Genomic DNA, 24,298 nt, shown 5'->3' on the forward strand with positions numbered 1-24,298 from the left:
TTCATCCTTCATGAACTCCTCAACAGTGTAGTAGCAGTGTTTGACAAGTATATCATATAGCTTTGTTTTCAGTGTCTCTAGGTTCATACTCAGAACATTCTTTCCTTTTAGCTTGTTATGAATTTTCATTCCCATATACTGATGGCGATGAGTGGGAAGCATAAAATTGTCTTTGTTTCTAATGTTATATGCGTGGTTGAAACAGTTTTTCTTGAATAACACTAAATTGATATGTAGAAAGATGATAATATCATACATGTATAAGAAGGGAACTGTTAATAACTGTTGTTTTTCAAATAGTGGGCGACATGATGTCCTTGTATGGGCAGTACACATGTTCCTTATTATTCTTTTCTGTAACTTTAGTATGCGCAATATATTTACCCCAAAAATAATACCATACCTTACAACTGATTGAAAGTAGCTGTGGTATGCAGTTTTCCTTGTATTCATGTCTGTTGCACCAGCTAATATTTGCATAGCAAATGCAAAGCTACATAATTTGTTTAACAGGTAGTCAACATATTTATTCCAATTTAAATTTTTATCTAGGTTTAACCCTAAAAACTTCACAGAATATACTTCTTCTATATCCTAATTTTTGAGTTATTTTAATTTCTTGGGGCTTTGACTGTTTTGTTATGAACTGGACCATGTGGGTTTTGGGTATCTTCAGTCTTACTCCATTCAGTTGGAACCATGTTTCTAGTTTGTTCATTGTGTTTGTAAGTACAGAGGGATGTTTTCTGGCCCCTGGTTCTCAATTAATACAGATGTGTCATCTGCAAATAAAATCGATGGAGCATTTATATTGTTTGGTAAATCATTAACATAGAACAAGAAAAAAATAGGTCCTAGAATCGAGCCTTGAGGGGCACCTTGGGCTACTGTTTTCCATTTTGAACAGTAATTTGCTGCATTTGATGAGACAATCACTCTTTGTTTCCTATTTGATAAGTATGAAGTAAGCCAATTTAGAACATTACCCTTGATCCCATACTTGTCAAGCTTATAGATGAGCAGTGCATGATTTACAGAGTCAAAGGCTTTGTGAGATCACAAAAGATTCCTGCAACTTTATTATGGTTGTCTAATGATGTGCTAATCTTGTCGATAAACTTGTTAATTGCATCAGTAGTACTTTTGCCACGCTGGAAACCAAATTGGTTTTCCGTAATAATATCATATTTCTCCATAAAATTTCGAATCTGATTAGCAGCAGCATTTTCAAAGATTTTTGATAGGACTGGAAGGAGGGAGATGGGACGATAATTCACCATATCCTCTCGACCCTTTTTTGAGCAACAGTTTTACTTGTGCACACTTCAGCACCTTTGGGAAGCTTCCTTGTTCAAAGGATTGATTTATTATTTTAGATAGTGGGAATCCTATTATTTTACACACAAATTTAAGGACTTTTGCTGTTATTCCATCCCAACCTGCAGAATTTTTGTTTTTTCGTTTTAAAATAATTTTTTCTACATCTATTGTTGAAACTATTTTGATTTAGTCCAAAAGGGCATACATTGTTCTCATAATCTGCAACATTAACCTCTGGTTTCACTACATTAATGAAGAACTCATTGAAGCATTCTGAAATTTGAGCCGGATTTACGATGATCTCATCTTCAAACTTAATTGTACTAATTCCGTGTCTAGAGGCTTCGATACCTAATTCGTGTTTTACAACTACCCACACTGCCTTTGATTTATTCTCATGTTTTAAGATTAATTTATTATTTGTTATTTGCTTTGCTGCTTTGACAACTTTCTTAAATGTACTTTTGTATCGTTTAACATATTTCAATAAATTCAATTTTTTTTAATTATGTCTTAGTTCCTAATGTAGCTGCCTTTTCTTACCACTGGAGATTTTTATACCTTTAGTGATCCATTTTAATTGTCATTTTATTAAAATGAGTTTTTTTGTGGATACATTTCATTGAAAAAACTTAGAAAATCCCTTAGAAATTCTTCAAAATTTGCCGTGCATGAAATATTTTTATCAAAGTGCCATTGTCTCCTTGAGCTTATCATGGAATAGAGTCAAAGTTTCTTGGTTGAAGATCCTTTTTAAATAAGCTTTTTTACATGGGACTTCTCTGTCTGCTCTGGGTAGCTCAACGAATAATGCTGAATGATCAGAAATTCCTAGATTTAGACAAAATTTATATCCAACTTCAAATACGTAATTTGTTAAAATATTGTCAATGCATGTAGCTGACTGAGCATTCTCTCTTGTAGATTCAGAAAAATTTAATTTGAGGCCATATTTTTTTATTAAGTCTGTAAATTTTGATACTTCACTTGTTTCATTCAACACGTTGATGTTGAAATCAGCAGCAACCACAATTTTTTTCCTATTTTCTTTACTGAGGTATTCTAGCAAACTCTGAAATTTGCGTAGGAAATGCTCAGCTGTCACCTTCCCTGGGATTCTATAAATTGATATTATAACAACATTTAAGTCCTTTAACTCAAGACAGCAACTTTCAAAAATACACTCTTCATTAAAACAATTGAAGTCACATCTTACATGGTAATGTAAATCAGAATGAATGAGTATGCATGAACCTCCTCGTGACTTATTTATCCTACAAAAGCTGGTAGCTGCCTTGAAGTTTTCAATTTTGTTTATGATTTTTATGGTATCACTACTAAGCCAGTGTTCATTTAAACAAATTACTTAAACATTTAGAAATTCAGATAAAAAACTTGTAGCTCATCTAACTTACAGCCTCTGTCACATGAGTATTCAGCACTTAAACTATTTATATTACAATGCATTATATAGTTACTACTAAGATCATAAATTTTATTTTTTGAAGACTTAATATTTAATAATGAGCCATCCTCACAAAAGGGTAAGTCTGGATTCTTCTGTAGCAGCCCATCAGCTTGCTCACTTGGCTTGTACATTTCTTTGTCACTTTGATATTGTGTACTTACATCCATAGTTACATTCTTGATGGCAGTGGATCTGGATGGCGCTGAAGTGATTTCCCTGGTGCCAGCCATAAAAAATCGCTGTTCCTCTCTGGAGCTTTCCTTGTTCTGGAAGAGACACGTACAGCAGCTTGTTTGTTTTCCAATATTTTTGGAGCTTGCAAAATCTGTGCTTCACTTCTTTTTGGCTTGAACCATTTCGTAATTTTTGTTTGTTTCCCAGCTTGAATGTTACTTTCTGGCCTATTGGTTTTAAACCATTTCGTGATTTGACACTGATTGATGGCTATATTGTTCGCTGCATGAAAAGAACGCTTTGTTACTTGCGATTGATTTCCACTTGTCCTGGGTACTTCATTGAGCCGCGAAATACGGGTAAAATTTTTTCCCGTAAGTACCTCATTTCCTTAAGCCACGGCTGCAAAATAGTAACGCGAATTCTTTACAGACGAATGGAAAAACTGGTAGATGCAGACCTCGGGGAGGATCAGTTTGGATTCCGTCGAAATGTTGGAACACGTGAGGCAATACTGACCTTACGACTTATCTTAGAAGAAAGATTAAGAAAAGGCAAACCTACGTTTCTAGCATTTGTAGACTTAGAGAAAGCTTTTGACAATGTTGACTGGAATACTCTTTTTCAAATTCTAAAGGTGGCAGGGGTAAAATACAGGGAGCGAAAGGCTATTTATAGTTTGTACAGAAACCAGATGGCAGTAATAAGAGTCGAGGGGCATGAAAGGGAAGCAGTGGTTGGGAAAGGAGTGAGAAAGGGTTGTAGCCTCTCCCCGATGTTATTCAATCTGTATATTGAGCAAGCAGTAAAGGAAACAAAAGAAAAATTTGGAGTAGGTATTAAAATTCATGGAGACGAAGTAAAAACTTTGAGTTTCGCCAATGACATTGTAATTCTGTCAGAGACGGCAAAGGACTTGGAAGAGCAGTTGAACGGAATGGACAGTGTCTTGAAAGGAGGATATAAGATGAACATTAACAAAAGCAAAACGAGGATAATGGAATGTAGTCAAATTAAATCGGGTGATGCTGAGGGAATTAGATTAGGAAATGAGACACTTAAAGTAGTAAAGGAGTTTTGCTATTTAGGAAGTAAAATAACTGATGATGGTCGAAGTAGAGAGGATATAAAATGTAGACTGGCAATGGCAAGGCAAGCGTTTCTGAAGAAGAGAAATTTGTTAACATCGAGTATAGATTTATGTATCAGGAAGTCGTTTCTGAAAGTATTTGTTTGGAGTGTAGCCATGTATGGAAGTGAAACATGGACGATAACTAGTTTGGACAAGAAGAGAATAGAAGCTTTCGAAATGTGGTGCTACAGAAGAATACTGAAGATAAGGTGGATAGATCACGTAACTAATGAGGAGGTATTGAATAGGATTGGGGAGAAGAGAAGTTTGTGGCACAACTTGACTAGAAGAAGGGATCGGTTGGTAGGACATGTTTTGAGGCATCAAGGGATCACAAATTTAGCATTGGAGGGCAGTGTGGAGGGTAAAAATCGTAGAGGGAGACCGAGAGATCAGTACACTAAGCAGATTCAGAAGGATGTAGGTTGCAGTAGGTACTGGGAGATGAAGCAGCTTGCACAGGATAGAGTAGCATGGAGAGCTGCATCAAACCAGTCTCAGGACTGAAGACAACAACAACAACCTCATTTCCTAATGCATTCAAATGAAGACCAGGAACTGTATGGAACCTTCGCTCCAAACTGTTTATATCAATAACATCTGTATTTACGAAGTGAGTACATATTTCACTGAAACTCTTGTTTGTGGCATGAATTTCACTGTTTACACACAACCACCTCAGTAAATCGTAATGATGCGGGATATTTCCAACGAGTACGTTCATGTGAGATAAATTATTGAGGCATTTTCTCAATTCTGTGCTAGCCTTGAACATATTCCTACATCTGACGATGATTCTCCATGCAAGATAATGTGCGTCATCCTCCCTATCAAAGTCCTCAATCCAGTCACAAATTTCACTTGATACTCCATATGATCATAATTTGACAATAAATGTTGGTGTAGCACTGACTCAAGTCCTTTCTTGATTTCTATAAATCACTTGAGTCAGTGCTACATCAACATTTATCGTCAAATTATGATCATATGGAGTATCAAGTGAAATTTGTGACTGGATTGGGACTTTGATAGGGAGGATGAAGCACATTATCTTGCATGGAGAATCATCGTCAGATGTAGGAATACGTTCAAGGCTAGCACAGAATTGAGAAAATGCCTCAATAATTTATCTCACATGAATGTACTTGTTGTAAATATCCTGCATCATTTCTATTTACCAAGGTTACATCATTTGAGAAAAATGAGAGTTGGGTCTCATACGCTCAATGTTTTCAGAATCCCTGCTGGTTGTTCTTGAGGAGGTCATTTTATTCAAAATACCTCATTATGTTTGAGCTCAGAATATGTTCTAAGATTCTACAAAAAATTTGCCACACAATTTGTACCTAGATGTGTGAAGTTATCAAAGATTTCTGTGAGAATGGAGGTTTACTAAGTTCATAAAGAGTCGATGGCATGGATTGATTTTTTTCATATACCTCCTATTTACTTTCTTACCAGAACAGACAGCTTTTATCTTCGGAGTAACGTATATGCTGAATTTTGTTTGTAGATTGTGTCTCTACAGCCAGTACAAGAATTTTAATTGGCCTGCAGGTTGCATTCAAACTGGATGCCATGGTGATTTCATTATGATCACTCACATAATGACACCCCACAAAATGACTAATCTCTTAAGTGCATTGAGGTTTGCTACTGAAAAGCTATTCCGTTGTACAAAACAATTAACAGTTGTTGGGGAACAGAAGCAAGCCCCACTCACACACCTCAGCTGTTATCTATCTGTGGAATGAGTGAGGTGTGGGATGAGTGAGCTGTGGTAAAGGAGTAGCTGTGCTATTTATAATGAGCATGTCTCTGACACCTTTTTTTGAGTGCGTGATAAAACTTATTGGTTGTTGTATATAATGTGTGGAAGTGAGTGAAAGCTTTGGGACTTAAAGAACTGAGATTAACAAGTTTATCTTTTCAAAAGAGAGGTCAAGGTTAAACAGATTGGCAGATCAGTATCTAACTTTAACTTCTGTTTTTAGGTTTAGTTACCTGCATTAAAGTCTGACACAAACAAAAAGAACACTTATATTTATGAATGTGAAGAAAGAAACAGATCTTATCATTTTCCTGCCTTCTTTTTGTTTAAAAATCACAATGCAGAAAGGACCGATGACCGTGCAGTTTGGTCCCTTTAAACTTCAAACCCACCCACCTCACAATGCACATTAGATGAAGCACATTAGTAATGTTCTCCATAGAAAATGACACAATTCACAAAATACTTAATTCAGTGAAAAGTTTACTGAGCTGTTTACATGAAAAAGATGCAAGAATGAACTTTGTGTCATAGAATTGCCTATAGTTCTGTTTTTCTTCCTTGCACATTATTTTTATCTCATTATATGGAACAAACTTGTCTTCAGGGATGGGTCCCACTTCAAACTGAGCCCTGATGACCTGCAGTGACATGTCTGAAGATGAAGATGTTCCGAACAGCAGTGGGATACCAGTGTGACTGTCATCTGCCATACACTCAAACAGCCATGAGTAATGGTCTAGGTTGGGTCCCTGGCCACTCAGGGATCTGTGGCAATGAACAAGCTGATAGATTGGCTAGGATGGGGGAACACCTCCATTTATTGGACCGGAACCTGTCTTGATAATCACCAAGGCTTTGATGAAATTATAACTATGGAACTGGCTTAGGAAACAGCACGTAGGATATTGGACCAAGATCCATAAACAAAAACATGATAAGGTAATGATGCCTAAGCCATGTTTTTAAAGAAGCTCTGTAATCCTAGGGTTGAACAGGAAAGAGATCAAACTCATGACCAGACTGATGACCGGCCATGGGAACTTCATAAAACACCTACACACAATGGGTATAATGGAAGAGGACCCTAAATGTAGGATCTGTGATGAGGGTGAGGAAACTGCATCACACCTAATCTTTGAATGTATATCATTGGAGAGTAAAAGATACAGAATCTTTGGGACAACTAGACCTGAAGAAATTGTGTCTAACAAGAAACTGGTAGAGGGACTCTTTGCACTATTTAAGGGCACTGGTTGGCTTTACTAGATATACAGGGAGCAATACCACACAATAAACCTAGTTCCGGTGCAGTCGTTGGTGGGTTAGACCTAAGCTGTTTTAGCTCTCCTGTTAAAATCAATCAATCAATCAATGGTCTGGGATGCCATTTCATTTTGTAGCAGGACCCCTTTGGTTGTTATCTGCAGTACACTGCCCTTCATGGCAAGCCAACCTGGGCTTACATTTCAGCAGGGATAATGACCACCCACATGTGGTGAGAATTTGTGCGGCTTGTCTCCATGCTGGCTACACTTTATCTCGGCCAGAAATGTTGCCAAACTTCTCCCCAACTGAGAATGTACGAAATGTTATGGGCAGGGTCCTCCAACGAGCTTGAGAATTTGACAATCTAACACACCAATTGGATAGAATATGGCATGATATCCTTCAGGAGGACACCCATCAACTATCAATCAATAGCAAGTCAAAGAACTGCTTGAATAAGCGCCAAAGGTGAATCAACACAGTATCAATTTGTGAAGTCCTTTCTTTTGAATAAATCATCCAGTTTTTCTGAAATTGTAGTCTCCTGATTTACATCCCATTCAGGCAATTCCTTCAAGGTGCATGTTTCTTTCTTTCCATTTTTTCTTCTTCTTGTTGTTGTTGTTCTTCTTCTTTGTCTTCCTAGAATGTATTACAGGTCGTCCTATGATGAATTTTGCACTATACAGTGGAGTTTGTACTGATTTGAAACTTCCTGGTAGGTTAAAATTGTGTTACACAGGGACAAGGACCCAAAATGTTTGCCTTTCATGGGCAGGTGCTGTGCCTTCCGACGTATCCAAGCATGACCTGACTTGCCCTCACAGCTTCACATTCTGCCAGTACCTCTTCCACTACCTTCCAAACTTCTCAGAAGTTCTCCTGCATACCTTGTGGGACTAATATTCCTTTCTTACAGGTTGCTGGTCCCACATAGTATACAGGAGAACAAGACAGAACACAATTTACTGGTGGAAGTGAAGCTGTGAGGGCAGGTTGTGAGTTGTGTTATGAGACCTCAATCGGTACAGCACTTGCCCACAAAAGGCAAAGTTTCTTGTTTTGATTCTTGGTCCGGCACTTAATCTCTCAGGAGGTTACATATATTTTTGTACGTCTCTCTATTTCATTTGCAGCTTTATTTTATAGAGAAACTGTGTGTGTTCCAAAGAAACTTTTCAATGTATCTGTCTGCTGCTCATTGCCTCCAGCATGTAAGAAATAACAGAAAATGAGAACATAAATGCAAAACTTAAGAGAACTTTTCAAGTAAGAAACACAAACCAAGAAATAATATTTTTGTATACATAGGAGTACAGTATATCATATGTTCACTGAAGATATTTAGCCACAGTTTGAAATTGGTGGTCAGCAATACAAAAATTAGAGGTAATGACAGCTCTTTCTATCAATAGTTATGAATTGCAGTAGGTAACTAGGCTGTCATCGCGTGGGATAAAAATTACATCTCATTTGGCATGTGTGGCACATTAAGAGCTAAGAGAATGACAACTATTACTATCATGCCTGAACAACTGCAGCACATAGAATGCAATGTAAAATAAAAGCAATCACACAATGGAAAATCCAGGAAGGAATGTAACAATATTAGCGCGCGCGCGCTCGCACACACACACACACACACACACACACACACACACACACACACACAAACACTCGCAAACATGACTGTCTCAGGCAACTGAAACCACAAAGACAAAGACTTAAATGGCTGAAATATATAATTGTGAGAATCTTTTTGTTGTGTCTGTAACTTAGCATCTCCGCTATATGGTGAATAGCAACTTTCCTTCTCTAATACAGAATTTTGAATACATATAACATTTGAGAATGTATGTGATTGAATCAGCCAGACAACAAACAAACTGCTGAAATGAAATGAAATTGATATGACCTGGATAAATGTTAATACTGTTAAAAAAAGATTAAAAAAAAAAACTTTAGCAGATGTGAACAAGTTGTTTGTTCTTGCTGTGCTGTGTGTGAAAAAGTTGTGCATAAGATGCATAAATACATAATATTACTGTTTCCACTTATATACAAATGATGTCTCAGTTGTACCTGGCACCAATTTTAAAAATAATTTGTCTAGAAGCAAAACGGCTGATACTGAAAATATCTAAACCAAGATTTACTTCCTTGTTTTTAGGTTTTCAGATATGCTGACAACTTCATTTGTTATGTAGAATATTTTGACAATCTGGCTAGTTATTTTTATCTGCTTTTGCAGTTACAATATGAGGGTGATTATGCCAGCTGTGGAAATATTGAAATATTGTGTAAAGGTGGAATCATCGGCCCATCTGCACACAGGAAAATATATTTCCTAACAAGATATCATTAAAAGTAACTGTCTGTATTGTTTGCCAGCGACTTAAATTTCAGTAAAACACTTTAATTCGCTGAAAATCTTTCACTGATTAAATAATAAGTATGTGGTATCAGTACATTACATGAATCAACTGTGTTTAAGAACATATAACTTATCCAATATATGTGCTTGTTGGTATGTTTTTCTAAAGTACTTTGTATGTCCTTTTCAGCATTTGAATGTGGTTTTCCAATAAAATGTATAAAATGTGGGAAAACTATACAGGATCGGAGCTCTTGTCAACAGCGTTATTTAATACCCATTTATGAGTGTAATTCATGTATTGCACATGGCACAACAGGACCTGGTTTGAATTCATACCTTGAATCCATTGAGTAAGTCTAAAGATTTTTCCACCACTCTTGAATTTAGTAGTTAGGATTTAGTTATTGAAGTGTGTTGGAGTTGCTTTTTACATTTTTAGTACATCTGATATTATCATTTTGCTTTGACATGCTTGTCAAGATAGTCCTAATGTATTAATTATCGTTGAATGGAACTGTCATTTGTAAATGGTGAAAAGAAGAATGGAAGATTACAATTGATATATTTAAAATTAAAGTTCATAATTTAGGAATAAAAGGAACTACTCAATGAAAAAAGTGTTGAGGTGAGTTATCAAAAGACACACACAATAAAGAGACTAAATTTTGTAGCTCATCCTTTGATGTGCTAGCAAAGTTTTCATTCTCTCCCTCTCCCCTCTGTGATGTGTCGCCTTCCATTGGTTTGACTGTTTATGGGTCATAACCATAGCACAATGACTCATCAACAGTAATGATCTTTGACAGAAAATCTGGATCAGTTTCAAGCCGTTGTTTCAAAACACGAGATGTTTCAACTCGATGTTCCTTTCGATTGTCAGTCAGAACCCAAGGAACAAACTTGGCATCAACTCTTTTCATTCCCAAATCTTCCATTAAATTCACTGAACCATTGTTCGCTGAAATTTTCCATCATAAAAAATGAAACATGAACAAAACAGCATGAACAAAAACAATCACTGCAGAGGAACAGAACAAGCCATGTCCACAACACAGGGAGCACTGAACTGGCAATGAGTTGCACTATGAGCACCTAGTGACAGAGATGAATACTGTACAACTCTGCCTATGACAATGTTATTCTAGGTTTTTTTTTTTTGTACCCTCTCACAGTCCCTGATAGACAAGGAAAATATGCACCATTTACACCATCGTAAAAACCCAAGAGAGTAAATTATCTCTAACTGCAATCACTGTTCACCAATTCCATTCTTCTTCAGAAATTGAAAAAAATGACATCCCATTTGGAGGGATGGTGACTGATTTTTTGATTCGATCACTTTCTTTATACAATCATAACTAGTTTTGACCTTTAAAGGCCTTATTCATGTGCTACAACAGACAACAGAAAATCTTAAATTAAGACCTGCAATAAGTGCAATTATTTTCAGTAGATTTACTTCTGAGCTTACTAAACTGCTATTACAATGCTTGTCAGCCATACTTGTGGACAGCATTTAATAGATAAGTGTTCATGCATTGTCAACTAAACATAAAATCAGAAATCAGTAAGTTCTGCATATACAGCCAAGGGTACTTCTCCATTCCTACTCATTCGACAAGATGCACAAATCCTCAATAAGACAACATATATAAAAACCATAAAACAGGACATTTATTGAAATAATATTACAGTCAGTTACTCATCAAATAAAAAAGTAAACACAGGTCATTTGAACAATAAAATCTATTTAGAACAAAGTGAAGCCTTTACAATGAAAGAGTTCAATCTTTATGGTATATTTTTCGGTGTCTTTAGGCACTGCACTTCAGCCCGTTAGATGTTTACACTACAACAACATAGTGCAGCTTGCTGGCTCTCTTCTTCTAGCTTAAACTGTATGCATTAGCTGGGTAGATATTGGGAAATGCAGATGTTGCCCAGACTGTACAGTGCTGCACTCATTCACAAGGTGGCCTCTGGTCAGCTGGAGCATGTATACAGGAAGCAGCGACTAACTCAACCAAGTCATAAATATTGAAGTATACATGCAGTAGCCACCAGAAAGATCGCGGTAGGCGCACATCGGCACGGCGTGTCACGGACGGTAGTTGCCGCAAATAGAGTCACGTCCACCAAAGGGCACGCGAGAATTCAGCCGCGACCTGTGCCAGCGGAACAACAACAACAACAACTCAGGCAGCACGGATGGTGCCCAGATTTCACATCGGGCATGCCTATGAGACAGTTCCCGGTCTACTCTGAAGTGCGATGTAAAACATGAACCGTGTTACTACAGAATTGGCGACGAGTAGGGTCGTTCTTCCGCATGTTGCGTCGTTGTTCCGGTTTCGCAGCTTATCCGCGGCATGGAAGATTTAGTGCGGGTTTTGGTTGCGCAGCAGACGGAGCTCATGGCCACCATGAAACAAGTGCTTCCGGCGTTGCTTTCCAGGCTGTCTGCTCCAGCACCATTCCCTCCTCCCTTTCCCCCATATGACGCGACGGCGGAGGATTGGGACACGTATGAACATCGCCTTCGGCAGCGTTTCCAGGCATTTCATGTTGCCGATGCGGAGGTATTTCGTGCTCTTTTCTTGTCTTGGATATCTCCCTCGCTGTATCAAGTTCTGCGGCAGCTAGCGCCTTGTCTTTTGACGCATTGTGTTCATAATGTCTTCGTATTATCGCCGCCGCAAGCATGTTGTGGCTGCTAGGATGGAGTTCTGTCAATGCAAGAAGCAGCCCTATCAGTCTTACCGGGCGTGGGCCGCTACCCTGCACGGTCTTAGTCGCAAGTGTCATTTCGTCACGGAGCAGTCGTGAGAGTCGTATGCCCACGTTATGGTGCGCGACGTCATTGTGCGTTCGGCCCCTGATAGGGAGGTCCGGCAACGGGCCCTGCAGTTAGAAGACACTTCCCTCGAGGAAGTCCTGTCAATTTCTCAACCGTATGAAGTCTCTCACGCCGCCAGTCAACAGTGGGAAGCGTGGTGCATCGTCGCGGCAGCTCAGGGCGATGCGGCCCCGTCTGCTGCGTCCGGGGTGCACAATGTACGAGTGGAACAATCCGGCCGTTACGGCCGCTCCCGCATGGCGCGTAAACAGAGTTCCGGCTGCCAGCCCCTGTTACCGTCCTGTGCGTCGTGCTATATACATCACGATCGGTCGGAGTGCCCTCAGCATTGGGCCGTTTGTCGCAAATGTAATAAAAAAGGACACATTGCTAAAGTTTGCTGCTCAGCCTCGAAAGAATCGAAGGAAGCAGTTACAGAGGACACGGACGTTGACATTCAGGAAGTTTCATCGGGCCAGGCTCTCGACGCATCGGCCCACAAACTCTTTATCAAGGTGTCAGTTCGATCGCGCCGATTACAACTGCAAGTCGATACGGGCGCGGCAGTTTCTTTGTTGAATGCACAAACTTGCTCCGACCTTGGGTCGCCCCCGTTGGCACCAGTTTACTGGCGTCTCCGCGTTTATGGTAAACAGTTCATTCCCCTACTGGGTCCATTCACTACCGATGTGACTTACAAATCAGTCACTCGGCGTATTAATTTTGTTGTTGTCAGTGATGCGAGCTCTGCTAACCTTTTTGGTTTGGATGCCTTTCAAGCTTTCGGATTTTCTATCACTGACACCATACAGTTGGTCTCCGAAGACATCCCTATCATCATACCGAGCGGGAGAGTGGTGTGCTGACCCCATGCTCCTCCTTTCTGTATCCTCCACTGAGGATGACACGGCGGTCGGATGGTCCGGGAAGGCCACTCGTGGCCTGAAGACGGAGTGAGTGAATCTAACTGTTCACTTCTTTTGACATTATGAAACATTTTTTGTTGTTTGTCAGTGCTACCATTATCATGTTCCTCCTTTTGCATTTGAAAACCTAATGCTATTTAATTGCTGGTGCAGATATGTTCTTCGAATCTCAAGTCAAAGGACCTGCCTGTCTGGACAACATAGCAGTTATCACAATCGTGGCATGATATTTTGTAGACCTCAGATTTCCCATATTTATTACTCATATATGGCAAAATGTGCCAGACTCATGTTTTTATGTTATCTGCTGTGCTGAATGCAAATTTTAACTCTCTTTCTCTCTCTCTCTTTTCTTTTCTTTTAAAATATGTACTCAGTTCTATCTGATGATCTGTCTACATATTTCATGGTGGCATACTTGACCTGATCAGATGCTGTCTGCACATGCCATGGACGTGATACTGGTATCATTGCCCAACAACTAAAAATTTTACATCTCAGAAAATGTAGACAGTTTAACATTTGGACGAACTGGAGATGTATGATACAAAATACAAAGAACAGGTTAAAATGCATATTTTAATATGTATAATGATTTACTTAGATAGGTTTGTCGCTACAGGCATACATGCTCCAGCTCATCAGGAGCCAGTTTGCAAACAGGGACTGCACTGTGCTGTCCGGGCTGGGTCTGTGTTTTCTAACATCTATGCAGCTAACGTAAATTCTTCACAGGTGGAAGACAAGTGCCAGTGAAGAAACTGTCCTGATTATTCATTCTGTGTCATCTCTCCTAAGCCTATGTGCAGTGGCGTAAACATCTAGCAGCCTGAAGTGAAAAATAAATCATAAAGAATGCTACTATGGCTCTTTTATTATAAAAACTTTACTTTGTTCTAAAAAGATTTTACTGTTTCAGCAACCTGTATTTACTTAAATATTTGATGAATAACTGACTGAACTATGATTGTAATTATTGTCATATTTTATGGTTTTTAAGGCTGAAGACTGTCTTATAGAGGATGCATGCACCTAATGCAAAGATTAAGGAAGGGAAACAATGTATGTAATTCCCTGATGTCTGATTTTATGTTTAGCTGACAATGCGTAAACACTTGTTTATCAAATGCTGCCCATAGGTACAAACCATATGCAATGTAATAGCACTTTAGTACTTCAGGTATAATGAAAATAATTGCACTCATTTCGGATCTTAATTTAAGCCCTTCTGTTCTCTGAAGAATCTGAAGATGGCCTTGCAAGGCTGAAGCTGTTTATGATTGTATAATAGAAAAGTGATTGAGTGAAAAATACAAAAAAACAATACATTCTAAAGAAATTTTGAGAAACTGTCCTACAATGGAACGTGATTCCCTTGTAACTTTCAGCTTGCTTTCAAAGAGATAAAAAAACTATTTGCATATATCCCATAGATGTACCCACTGAATTGATTGTGTAAACTGGGAGTAACTAAAATTTTATAGCATTAAAGACATCCCTCTTGCATGGGAAGTCCTGCCTCCATATCAAAATGCAACTGGTCACATTGAGAAACTGCACTGTAGAAATAAAATTAAATTCTCATTGGGATAACATTAATTGTAAAATTCCAAAGGGTTTGGTATCAAGTCCATTCCTACTCATAATTTAAATAAACAACATTTAATTTTGTTTTGAAATATAATGTCCTCTGCTGACAGCAGTCGAGCCTGAACTAAGCCTCACTAGAGAGCCTGCACTGCAGCTGACAAGATGTGCAACAAACACATAAGAAACAGTTCAAGGCTTAGTCTCATACACATTCCTTTTAAAGAATTTCAGATAAGACACTGATTATCTGGTGGTATCATAAACAGACACAGGCAGCCTTTAGTTATATGAACCCGCGTACATTACGTGTGTCTGTCCTCTTTGCGAGTATCCCTGTGTGGTATGGGATTTTTACCAGATAGTATATTGAGGATTTGTTCTTCATTGAATATGATATGCCAATCAAGTAATACTAGAAGGTAAGCAGTGTAAAAGGGAATGGTAAATCATGGAAACATGCTATTGAAAGAACATCCAAATTAGAACAGTTATATTTTGCTAGAATGTTAACAAGGCAAGATCAAAGGCATAGCTGTGTGTCAGTACAGGATTGACAGATGAACTGAAAAAATTCAAACAAGGGAGCTCATTTTGTATTATCACAAAAAGTGTAAGATGGGATCACGGATATGATATGAGAGTTGGGGTGGCAGTCATTAAAACAAAGACATTCCTTTCTGCAGCAAGATCTGCCCTCTTAACTTTCACCTCTGAAAGCAAAAATATTTTACCTACTTGGGGAGAAATGACAAACTCAATAAAAGAAGAGAAATAATAGCTCACAAAGTAAGATTTATGCCTTCATTTTTCCCTTGTGCTATCAAGAGTATAATGACAACGAAACAGTTTGGAAATAATTTGTTGAACTCTCTCTCTCTCTCTCTCTCTCTCTCTCTCTCTCTCTCTCTCTCTCTCTCTCTCTCTCTCTCTCTGTGTGTGTGTGTGTGTGTGTGTGTGTGTGTGTGTGTGTGTGTGTGTGAGAGAGAGAGAGAGAGAGAGAGAGAGAGAGAGAGAGAGAGAGGGGGGGGGGGGGGTGAATTAATTAATACAGATGCCAAGAGCAGCATATTTTGCACATACAGTTATCTTTGTATTTGCCTAAAAACAAGATTAATGATCTGTTCTGCTTATTTTCACTACTAGTCATGTTATTGAAATACATAGCCGAGTGACATTTATGTGACTATTGCCTACATTAGATGTCAATGAGCAATTACGACTGAGAGGCAGCAGTTGGCAGCACCAGCAGTGGATGGTATAGAAGTTGCTTCAGGAAGAAGTGGAAACTGTGCAGTCATTTTCATAACGTGGAAATGGAATGATTTATCTGATGTCCAAAAGGGCATGGTCATTGGCTTTTGGGCCAATAAAGGAAGCATTTTACAATGAAAAATAAAATAATAAGTATCTGCTTGGATTCTGGTCATGTTAGTTAGTCCAGTTTAGTTTGGTAACATGTGGTACTATTTCACTTGCATCCTGTACTGTGCATCACAATGTTCTGTTAAAGGATTACCTCTTTTCTGATGAATCTGGCTAGTATTTATTTATTTTATTTTTTTATTTATCTCTTGTTCCGGTAATCCATGTTGTGGCACTATCACAGGATATGGAACATGTCAATTTCACAAGCTTTTGGCCAGAATTCATGATAATACATGAAACAAAACAAAAACAGTAAATAGTCCCACTACAAAAAAAATACATTTTAGAGATAGATAGAGATTCATCATCATCATCATTTAAGACTGATTATGCCTTTCAGCGTTCAGTCTGGAGCATAGCCCCCTTATAAAATTCCTCCACGATCCCCTAATCAGTGCTAACATTGGTGCCTCTTCTGATGTTAAACCTATTACTTCAAAATCATTCTTAACCGAATCTAGGTACCTTCTCCTTGGTCTGCCCCGACTCCTCCTACCTTCTACTGCTGAACCCATGAGTCTCTTGGGTAACCTTGCTTCTCCCATGCATGTAACATGACCCCACCATCTAAGCCTGTTCGCCCTGACTGCTACATCTATAGAGTTCATTCCCAGTTTTTCTTTGATTTCCTCATTGTGGACACCCTCCTGCCATTGTTCCCATCTACTAGTACCTGCAATCATCCTAGGTATTTTCGTATCCATAACCTCAACCTTGTTGATAAGGTAACCTGAATCCACTCAGCTTTCGCTCCCATACAACAAAGTTGGTCGAAAGATTGATCGGCGCACAGATAGTCAGTACCATGACTTCCTTCTTGCAGAAGAGAGTAGATCGTAGCTGAGTGCTCACTGCAGTACCTTTGCTACACCTTGCTTCCAGTTCTTTCACTATGTTGCCATCCTCTGAGAATATGCATTCTAAGTACTTGAAACCGTCCACCTGTTCTAACTTTGTTCCTCCTATTTGGTACTCAATCCGTTTATATTTATTTCCCACTGACATTACTTTCGTTTTGGAGATGCTAATCTTCATACCATAGTCCTTACATTTCTGATCTAGCTCTGAAATATTACTTTGCAAACTTTCAATCGAATCTGCCATCACAACTAAGTCATCCGCATATGCAAGACTGCTTATTTTGTGTTCACATATCTTAATCTCACCCAGCCAGTTTATTGTTTTCAACATATGATCCGTAGATAATACGAACAACAGTGGAGACAGGTTGCAGCCTGGTCTTACCCCTGAAACTACTCTGAACCATGAACTCAATTTACTGTCAACTCCAACTGCTGCCTGACTATCCATGTAAAGACCTGTAATTGCTTACAAAAGTTTGCCTCCTATTCTGTTATCTCGTAGAACAGACAATAACTTCCTCCTAGGAACCCGGTCATATGCCTTTTCTAGATGTGTAAAGCAGAGATACAATTCCCTGTTCCACTCGTAACACTTCTCCATTATTTGCAATAAGCTAAAGATCTTTTCCTGACAACCTCTAAGAGGCCTAAACCCACACTGATTTTCATACCATTGGTCCTCAACTAATACTCGCACTTTTCTTTCAACAAACCTGAGAAGATTTTACCCACAATGCTGATTAAAGAGATACCTCTGTAATTGTTACAATCTTTCCTGTTTCCATGTTTAAAGATTGGTGTGATTACTGCTTTTGTCCAGTCTGATGGAACCTGTCCCGACTCCCAGGCCATTTCAATTATCCTGTGTAGCCATTTAAGACCTGACATTCCACTGTATTTGATGAGTTCCGACTTAATTTCATCCACCCCAGCTGCTTTATTGCACTGCAATCTATTGACCATTTTCTCCACTTCCTCAAATGTGATCCTATTTCCATCATCATTCCTATCCCATTCTACCTCGAAATCTGAAACATTACTGATCGTATTTTCACCTACATTGAGCAACTCTTCAAAATATTCCCTCCGTCCGCCCAAGGCATCCACAGGATTCACCAGCAGTTTTCCTGATCTGTCCAAAATACTTGTCATTTCCTTCTTACCTCCCTTTCGAAGACTGCTAATTACACTACAGAATGGTTTTCCAGCAGCTTGATCCATAGTCTCCAACCTGTTTCCAAAGTCTTCCCAAGATTTCTTCTTGGATGCTGCAATTATCTGTTTGGCTTTGTTTCTTTCTTCAACATAAGTTTCTCTGTCTACCTGAGTTCTAGTATGTAGCCATTTTTGATACGCCTTCTCTTTCCTTTTACAGGCTGCCTTGACTGTGATAAAGATTACAAAACAAAAAACAGTAAACAGTAACTTAGGTCCCACTACAAAAATACATTTTAGAGATAGATAAAGATTATAAAATAATAAGTGTTACAGAGAAATAAATATTGCAAAATATATGTTTACAATAAAAATATTCGGTATTACAAATACAAATTTGGGCATACATTTGCAATTTACAAAACAAGAAATGTTAAACACTGTAGTTCAGGAACTATTCTGATGTATAAAATGATCCTTCCAATAGGAACTGCCTTAAGGTTTTTTTTTTTTAAACAAGAGATCATCATCTACCAAACACTTAATTCTTGAAGGGAGGGCATTAAAAATCTTACAGCCACTGAAATGGACTCCTTTCTGCACCATACTTAGATTTGGCTGTTCATAGTGGATATCATGTTTCCTTCTAGTATTGTGACTGTGATATGCACTATTCAGCTTAAAGATGGATTTTTCTTTCCTTATGAAGCACATCAACAAGAATACATATTGCGCAGTGGATATAAGTATTTCAAGCTTCTTAAAAAGATTCCTGCATGTGGCTCTAGGATGGACTTGTGGCTCTTTTTTTTTGTACACACAGTACTTTTTTAGCCCGTGGCTGATTTCCCCAAAATATAATTCCAAATGCCATAATTGCATGAAAGTAACCATAATACACTGACTTCATGGTTTCCATATTTCTATAAGAAGAAACAATGCACAATGCGTATGTTGCTCAACTTAGTCTTTTGCCCAGATCCACGATGTGGTTTGACCAATTCAGTTTGCTATCAATATGCAAGCCTAGGTGTTTTGAGAATCTATCCTGGTTATTGTCTGCTCACCTATCTTTACAAATATATCCTCATCTTTGGATGTTTTGTGCAACTGAATGTAGTTTGTTTTACAGTAATTTAAAATAAGGCCATTAATGATGAACCAGTTCACCGTTTCATTAAAACCTTATTTGCCATTACCTCAAGTTTATCTACTGAATAATCAATAAGTAGTGTAGCGTCATCTGCGAAAATGGTGAATCTACAATATTCTGTAGAGAGAGTAAGATCATTTATAAATATAATAAAAAGTAGGGTGCCCAGAACGGAGCCCTGTGGCACTCCACATGTGATGGTGCCCCATTCTGAAGATACTGGAACACCACCTTGACTATCTACTACAACTTTTTGTTTCCTGTTTGACAGGTATGAGTCGAGCCATTTCCCTGCACCACTTATACCGAGATGTGCGGCTTTTTGTAAAAGAATTTGGTGATTTACACAGTCAAATGCTTTTGTTAGGTCACAAAATATACCAATCACTTTCAGTATTTTGTTGATAGATTCCAAGAGTTTGCCAGTAAATGCAAATATTGCATCTTCCATTGACAAACCTTTCTGAAATCCAAACTGACTTTTGCTGAAGCTATTGTGTTCACTGAGATGATTAACTATCCTGGCATGCATTAGTTTCTCTAAAACCTTTGAAAAGCTTGTCAGTAGTGATATTGACCTATAGTTAGCAGTATCCGTCTTATCCCCATTCTTATACAGCGGTTTTACAACTGCATACTTAAGCCTCTCAGGAACTACTCCTTGCTTAAGTGACGCATCAAAAATGTGGCAAAGGACATTACTTACATGGCTGGAGCAGTATTTTAATAATTTGTTACAAATGTTGTCAATTACAGCAGAGTTTTTACTTTTCAGGGATTTAATAACTCTATCAATTTCTTGAACAGTGACTGTTTTTATCTTCATGTGTTGTACTGAACCAGGAACTCTAGCTTTCAAAAGATTGATGGCTTGCTTCATGGACCCTTGTAAACCTATTTTTTCTGTTACTATTAAAAAATTGTTGTTGAATGTGTCTGCAACTGTTTTTGGATCGCTAACAAGATTACCTTCACTTTTGATTTGCATATTTTCACTACAAACTGCGTTTTCCCCCTTTCCTTCTTTACAAATTTCCAGATAGTTTTTACTTTATTGCTCGAGTTGTCAATTTCTGCCTTCAGGCACATGTTCTTTGCTGCCTGAATGGTCTTATTCAGAACTTTATTGTAGATTTTATAGTGTTTAATCCTACTGTTAATCATTTGAACTTGTGGCTACAGCATATAGTTCTCTTCTTGTTTTACAAGACATTTTGATGACTTTAGTAATCCAAGGCTTGTTTCCAGATTTGAACAGGTTTTCTCTCACTGATTTTTTAGGACATGCTTCTTCAAAAAGGCTTATAACTTCATTGATAAATATATTAGATTTTGAAATAACACCAACTATAGCATATACAGGAGATCAGTCCACAAGCCGTAATTGCTGATTAAAGGTTTCAGTGGTGTGTCTGTTTATAATCCTAAATGTTTTCCAAATGAAATGTTCTTTTCTTTGTACATTCATTTGGTTTAGAGTGAGGAATTGCCCTTCATGATCAGGAGACCATTTATAGTATTTTTCATTGTTAAATTATTGCAAATATCCTTATCTACCAATACATTATCTATTAAAGTGCTAGAGCTGGCAGTTACTCTAGTTGGAGTGTCCACCACTGGTACTAAATTGTAACAGTACATTAAATGTTCAAAATCTGTCTTGTTTCTATTTTCTGTTAAAAGGTCCACATTGAAGTCACCCATAACAATGATAGATTTAGTTTTCCTACATAGATGGGCCAGAAGTGATTCAGTTTGTTTTAGAAATACATTTAGATTTCCAGCAGGTGCCCTGTAAACAGCCAGAACAATAACAGTTGCACTGTCTGCTGTTAACTCAATGCCACAAACCTCAAAATGTTGTTCATTACAGTATCTGCTTAAATCTATGGATTTATACACTATATTATTTTTTATAAATATTGCAACACCACCTTTTACCGTAACAGATCTACAGTAATGAGTAGCTAAACTAAAGTTCTCAATCTGTATCATGTGGATCCCACTCATAATGTGATGTTCTGAGAAACACAGTATATCAGGCTCACTTTCACACTCATCTTCTAAATTTATTAGCAACTGGTCTATTTTATTGTTGAGGCTACATATATTTTGGTGGAATAAAGACAAAGTTTGATTTTTTCTCACCTCTGCATTTGCGTGATGTTTGCTAGGAGTGGCTTTTTTTCAGTACATTAGTTGATAGTATTGCTTGAGGTGTGGTAAACTCATATTGAACACACGAGAAGATGCTTCACGCAACTTTGAATCCTCATCTCTCGTGTTACTCATCAAAAAAAACGCTGAGCTTGTTTTCTGTTGCGTCTAGGACGGGCAATAGTTACCGCTAAATATGTTGTTTTAGCTGTTGGTTCCGCCACTGACGATTCTGCTGCTTTTGAGGATCCTTCTTTTTCTTTTGCTGAGACTGGTTCCATACCGGTACATGGAATTTTCCTGTTCGCTCTCTCTCTGTTCGCAATGATTTGATTTGTCATTTTACATACAAAGTTTTCCCCTTCATAATTTAGATGCATTCCGTGTTTGGCCTACATCAAGGACGCTACATTTTCCAAACAAAGAACACATCTGCTTTATTTTAATGTTAGTTTTACGAATTTCTTTTTTTACACACAAGTGATACATTAGATCATATCTCTGTGGTAATGTTGCAACTATCGTATTTTTTTGTTTACTGCGTTCCAGGAATTTCTGTAGTACAGTAAGACAGTTATTTGCTTCATTTTTCGCAACATCATTTGCACCCGCTATACACACGACATAGTCATTTTTTCCCGACATTTTGTCTTGTAAATCAACACCAAAAATGTATTTTACTGTTGCTCCTGGCTTCACAAAACCTGTTGCGTCGTATTTCGTGTTTTCTTTGAATAGTCTCGCCAATTTTCTGCCGTGACTGTCCGTTAAAAATGATACATTACTTTCGTCTTTGCACTGTTGTACATTTTGATTGATAGTGTCTTTTTCATTACTACGTGCTATAGATGTCCCATTATTATGTACAATAGATGGCATGCTCAATTTCGCACATTCATTGTTTGCGTTAATGCTGAACTCAGAGCCTGTATCACCATTCTGATTACAAAGTTGGTTCAAAAGTTCATGTTCCCTTACCGATGTTAGGCCTAAATCCGCCTCTTCACTCACGGAAAGAACTTGAAATTTGTTTTTAACCGCCATCTGTTTGGTGTTTTTACTCCCTGGTAATGCTTTCGTATTCACACCTCTGTTTTTATATGGTATATTTGTCCACTCGTTAGAGTTTATTTGTGTAAGAGAACTGGCCTTTTGTTTGACTAATGACTCACTTATTTCTTTTCGACGTTCTGAGATCTCACTACTCAATACACTGACGATTTGCTGAAGGTTAGAAATACACTCATTTAACTTCATAACTTCGCCCCTACAATTCACACACACTGTACTTTTACCGATAGTATTTTCGTTTTTCGCAGGAACACTACTCACTTGTACACACATCATCTCCGCCATCTTGCAGCAGAAATCCAGTTGCTGTGAAGTTTGTGGGCCAGCTATGCTATGCCAAACCTATGCAGACTCCTCCAAAGCATCTTCTCTGTTTCATAAATTCCTAAAGCCTTCTGACTAACAACTTATACCAAATCATCAAACAATGGCTGAACTTTGTCATCTGTTTCCACATGTTTATTGCATAACTGCATTTACAATTCAGTCAATTAATGTGACGCTAACACATTCTTTTCCTATGAAAACTCAGACAATAGCACCATCACTCTAACCATAATACAAAACTTTCTTACATTACAATCAAAGAACATCATTTGTTTTTTTCCTAAGAGATTCCATGATCCTGTATATTTTGTCTGCATCTTGTGGGTCCATGGACTGCATATCAGATGCCGAGCAAATAGTCAGCATTCTTCTGGCTTCCACGCACTGTGGCTATATCTTTCCTCCCTCTGTGTAGGAACAGATATGATATGCACAATAGATCTGTTGATATTTGACCTCCTATTTTTATATAAACATCTTGAACATCTTCAGCTGATGTGACAATTCTTCATATAGCAAAACTGGGCATGATCAACAGTGTACTGTTAAACTACAATTTCCAAAACGGCTAAGTTGGTAAATTGTTAGCATGTCACTGTGGTTAAAGTATACTGTGCTTGGCAAAATGTTGCTACCCAAAATCAGCATTGAGGCAACTGTGGTTCACCACAGTGTTGAATCATGGCTGCAGAGATCTGTATGGGTGATAGATGTGCAACTATTGAGCAACTGACAGCCTAGATGAATCAAGGGACTGCCAACAGTGTTTTCTAAATGACTGTTTGGTGAAAGTTGCTGTGTATGGGCATCTGCATAAGGCACCTGGTTCATCCACCCGTACTGACTGCTCTTCATTGGTGACAAAAGTTGGAATTAGCATGTCAATACTGCAACTGGGTATCAACGGAATGGGTACACAAGGCCTTTTCAGGAGAATCATGTTTTATACTACATTGGACAGATTGCTGTTGGTGTGTATGGTATGAAATATGTGCAACAATCATCGGAAGGGTCCAGGCTGGAGGAGGGAGAATTATGATCTGTGTGATCTCATCTTTCTGGAAGGCACAATGGATCAAAACAAGTATGTATCCATCCTTGGGGACTACACCCACTCCAACATGCAATTTGTTTATCCTTGTCCAGCAGGACAGTGCAATATGTCATACACCTTGCAGTGTGTGTGCATCGTTCAGAGTGTGCCAGGATGAATTTACCATCCTCTCAAACATGGCCACCAAACTCCCTGGATTTAAGCCCACCTGAGAATCTGTGGAACCACCT

At 38.2% G+C, this 24,298-nt stretch overlaps 1 protein-coding gene across 3 annotated transcripts in view; it reads left to right on the forward strand.

Annotated features, from left to right (window-relative positions):
- The window catches only part of LOC126291833 (uncharacterized), a 272,033-nt gene that overhangs the window by 233,202 nt on the left and 14,533 nt on the right, over positions 1–24,298 (forward strand). For 2 of the 3 annotated variants that reach the window (XM_049985544.1, XM_049985545.1), the window contains one exon: positions 9,699–9,861. In XM_049985544.1, the coding sequence (XP_049841501.1) occupies positions 9,699–9,861 (163 nt within the window). Of the gene's footprint in view, positions 1–9,698; positions 9,862–24,298 lie in introns of those variants that run through there. The other variant, XM_049985546.1, reaches the window with a different exon arrangement.

Source organism: Schistocerca gregaria, chromosome 9 (genome assembly GCF_023897955.1).
Source record: "Schistocerca gregaria isolate iqSchGreg1 chromosome 9, iqSchGreg1.2, whole genome shotgun sequence".
NCBI classification, from domain to species: domain Eukaryota; kingdom Metazoa; phylum Arthropoda; class Insecta; order Orthoptera; family Acrididae; genus Schistocerca; species Schistocerca gregaria.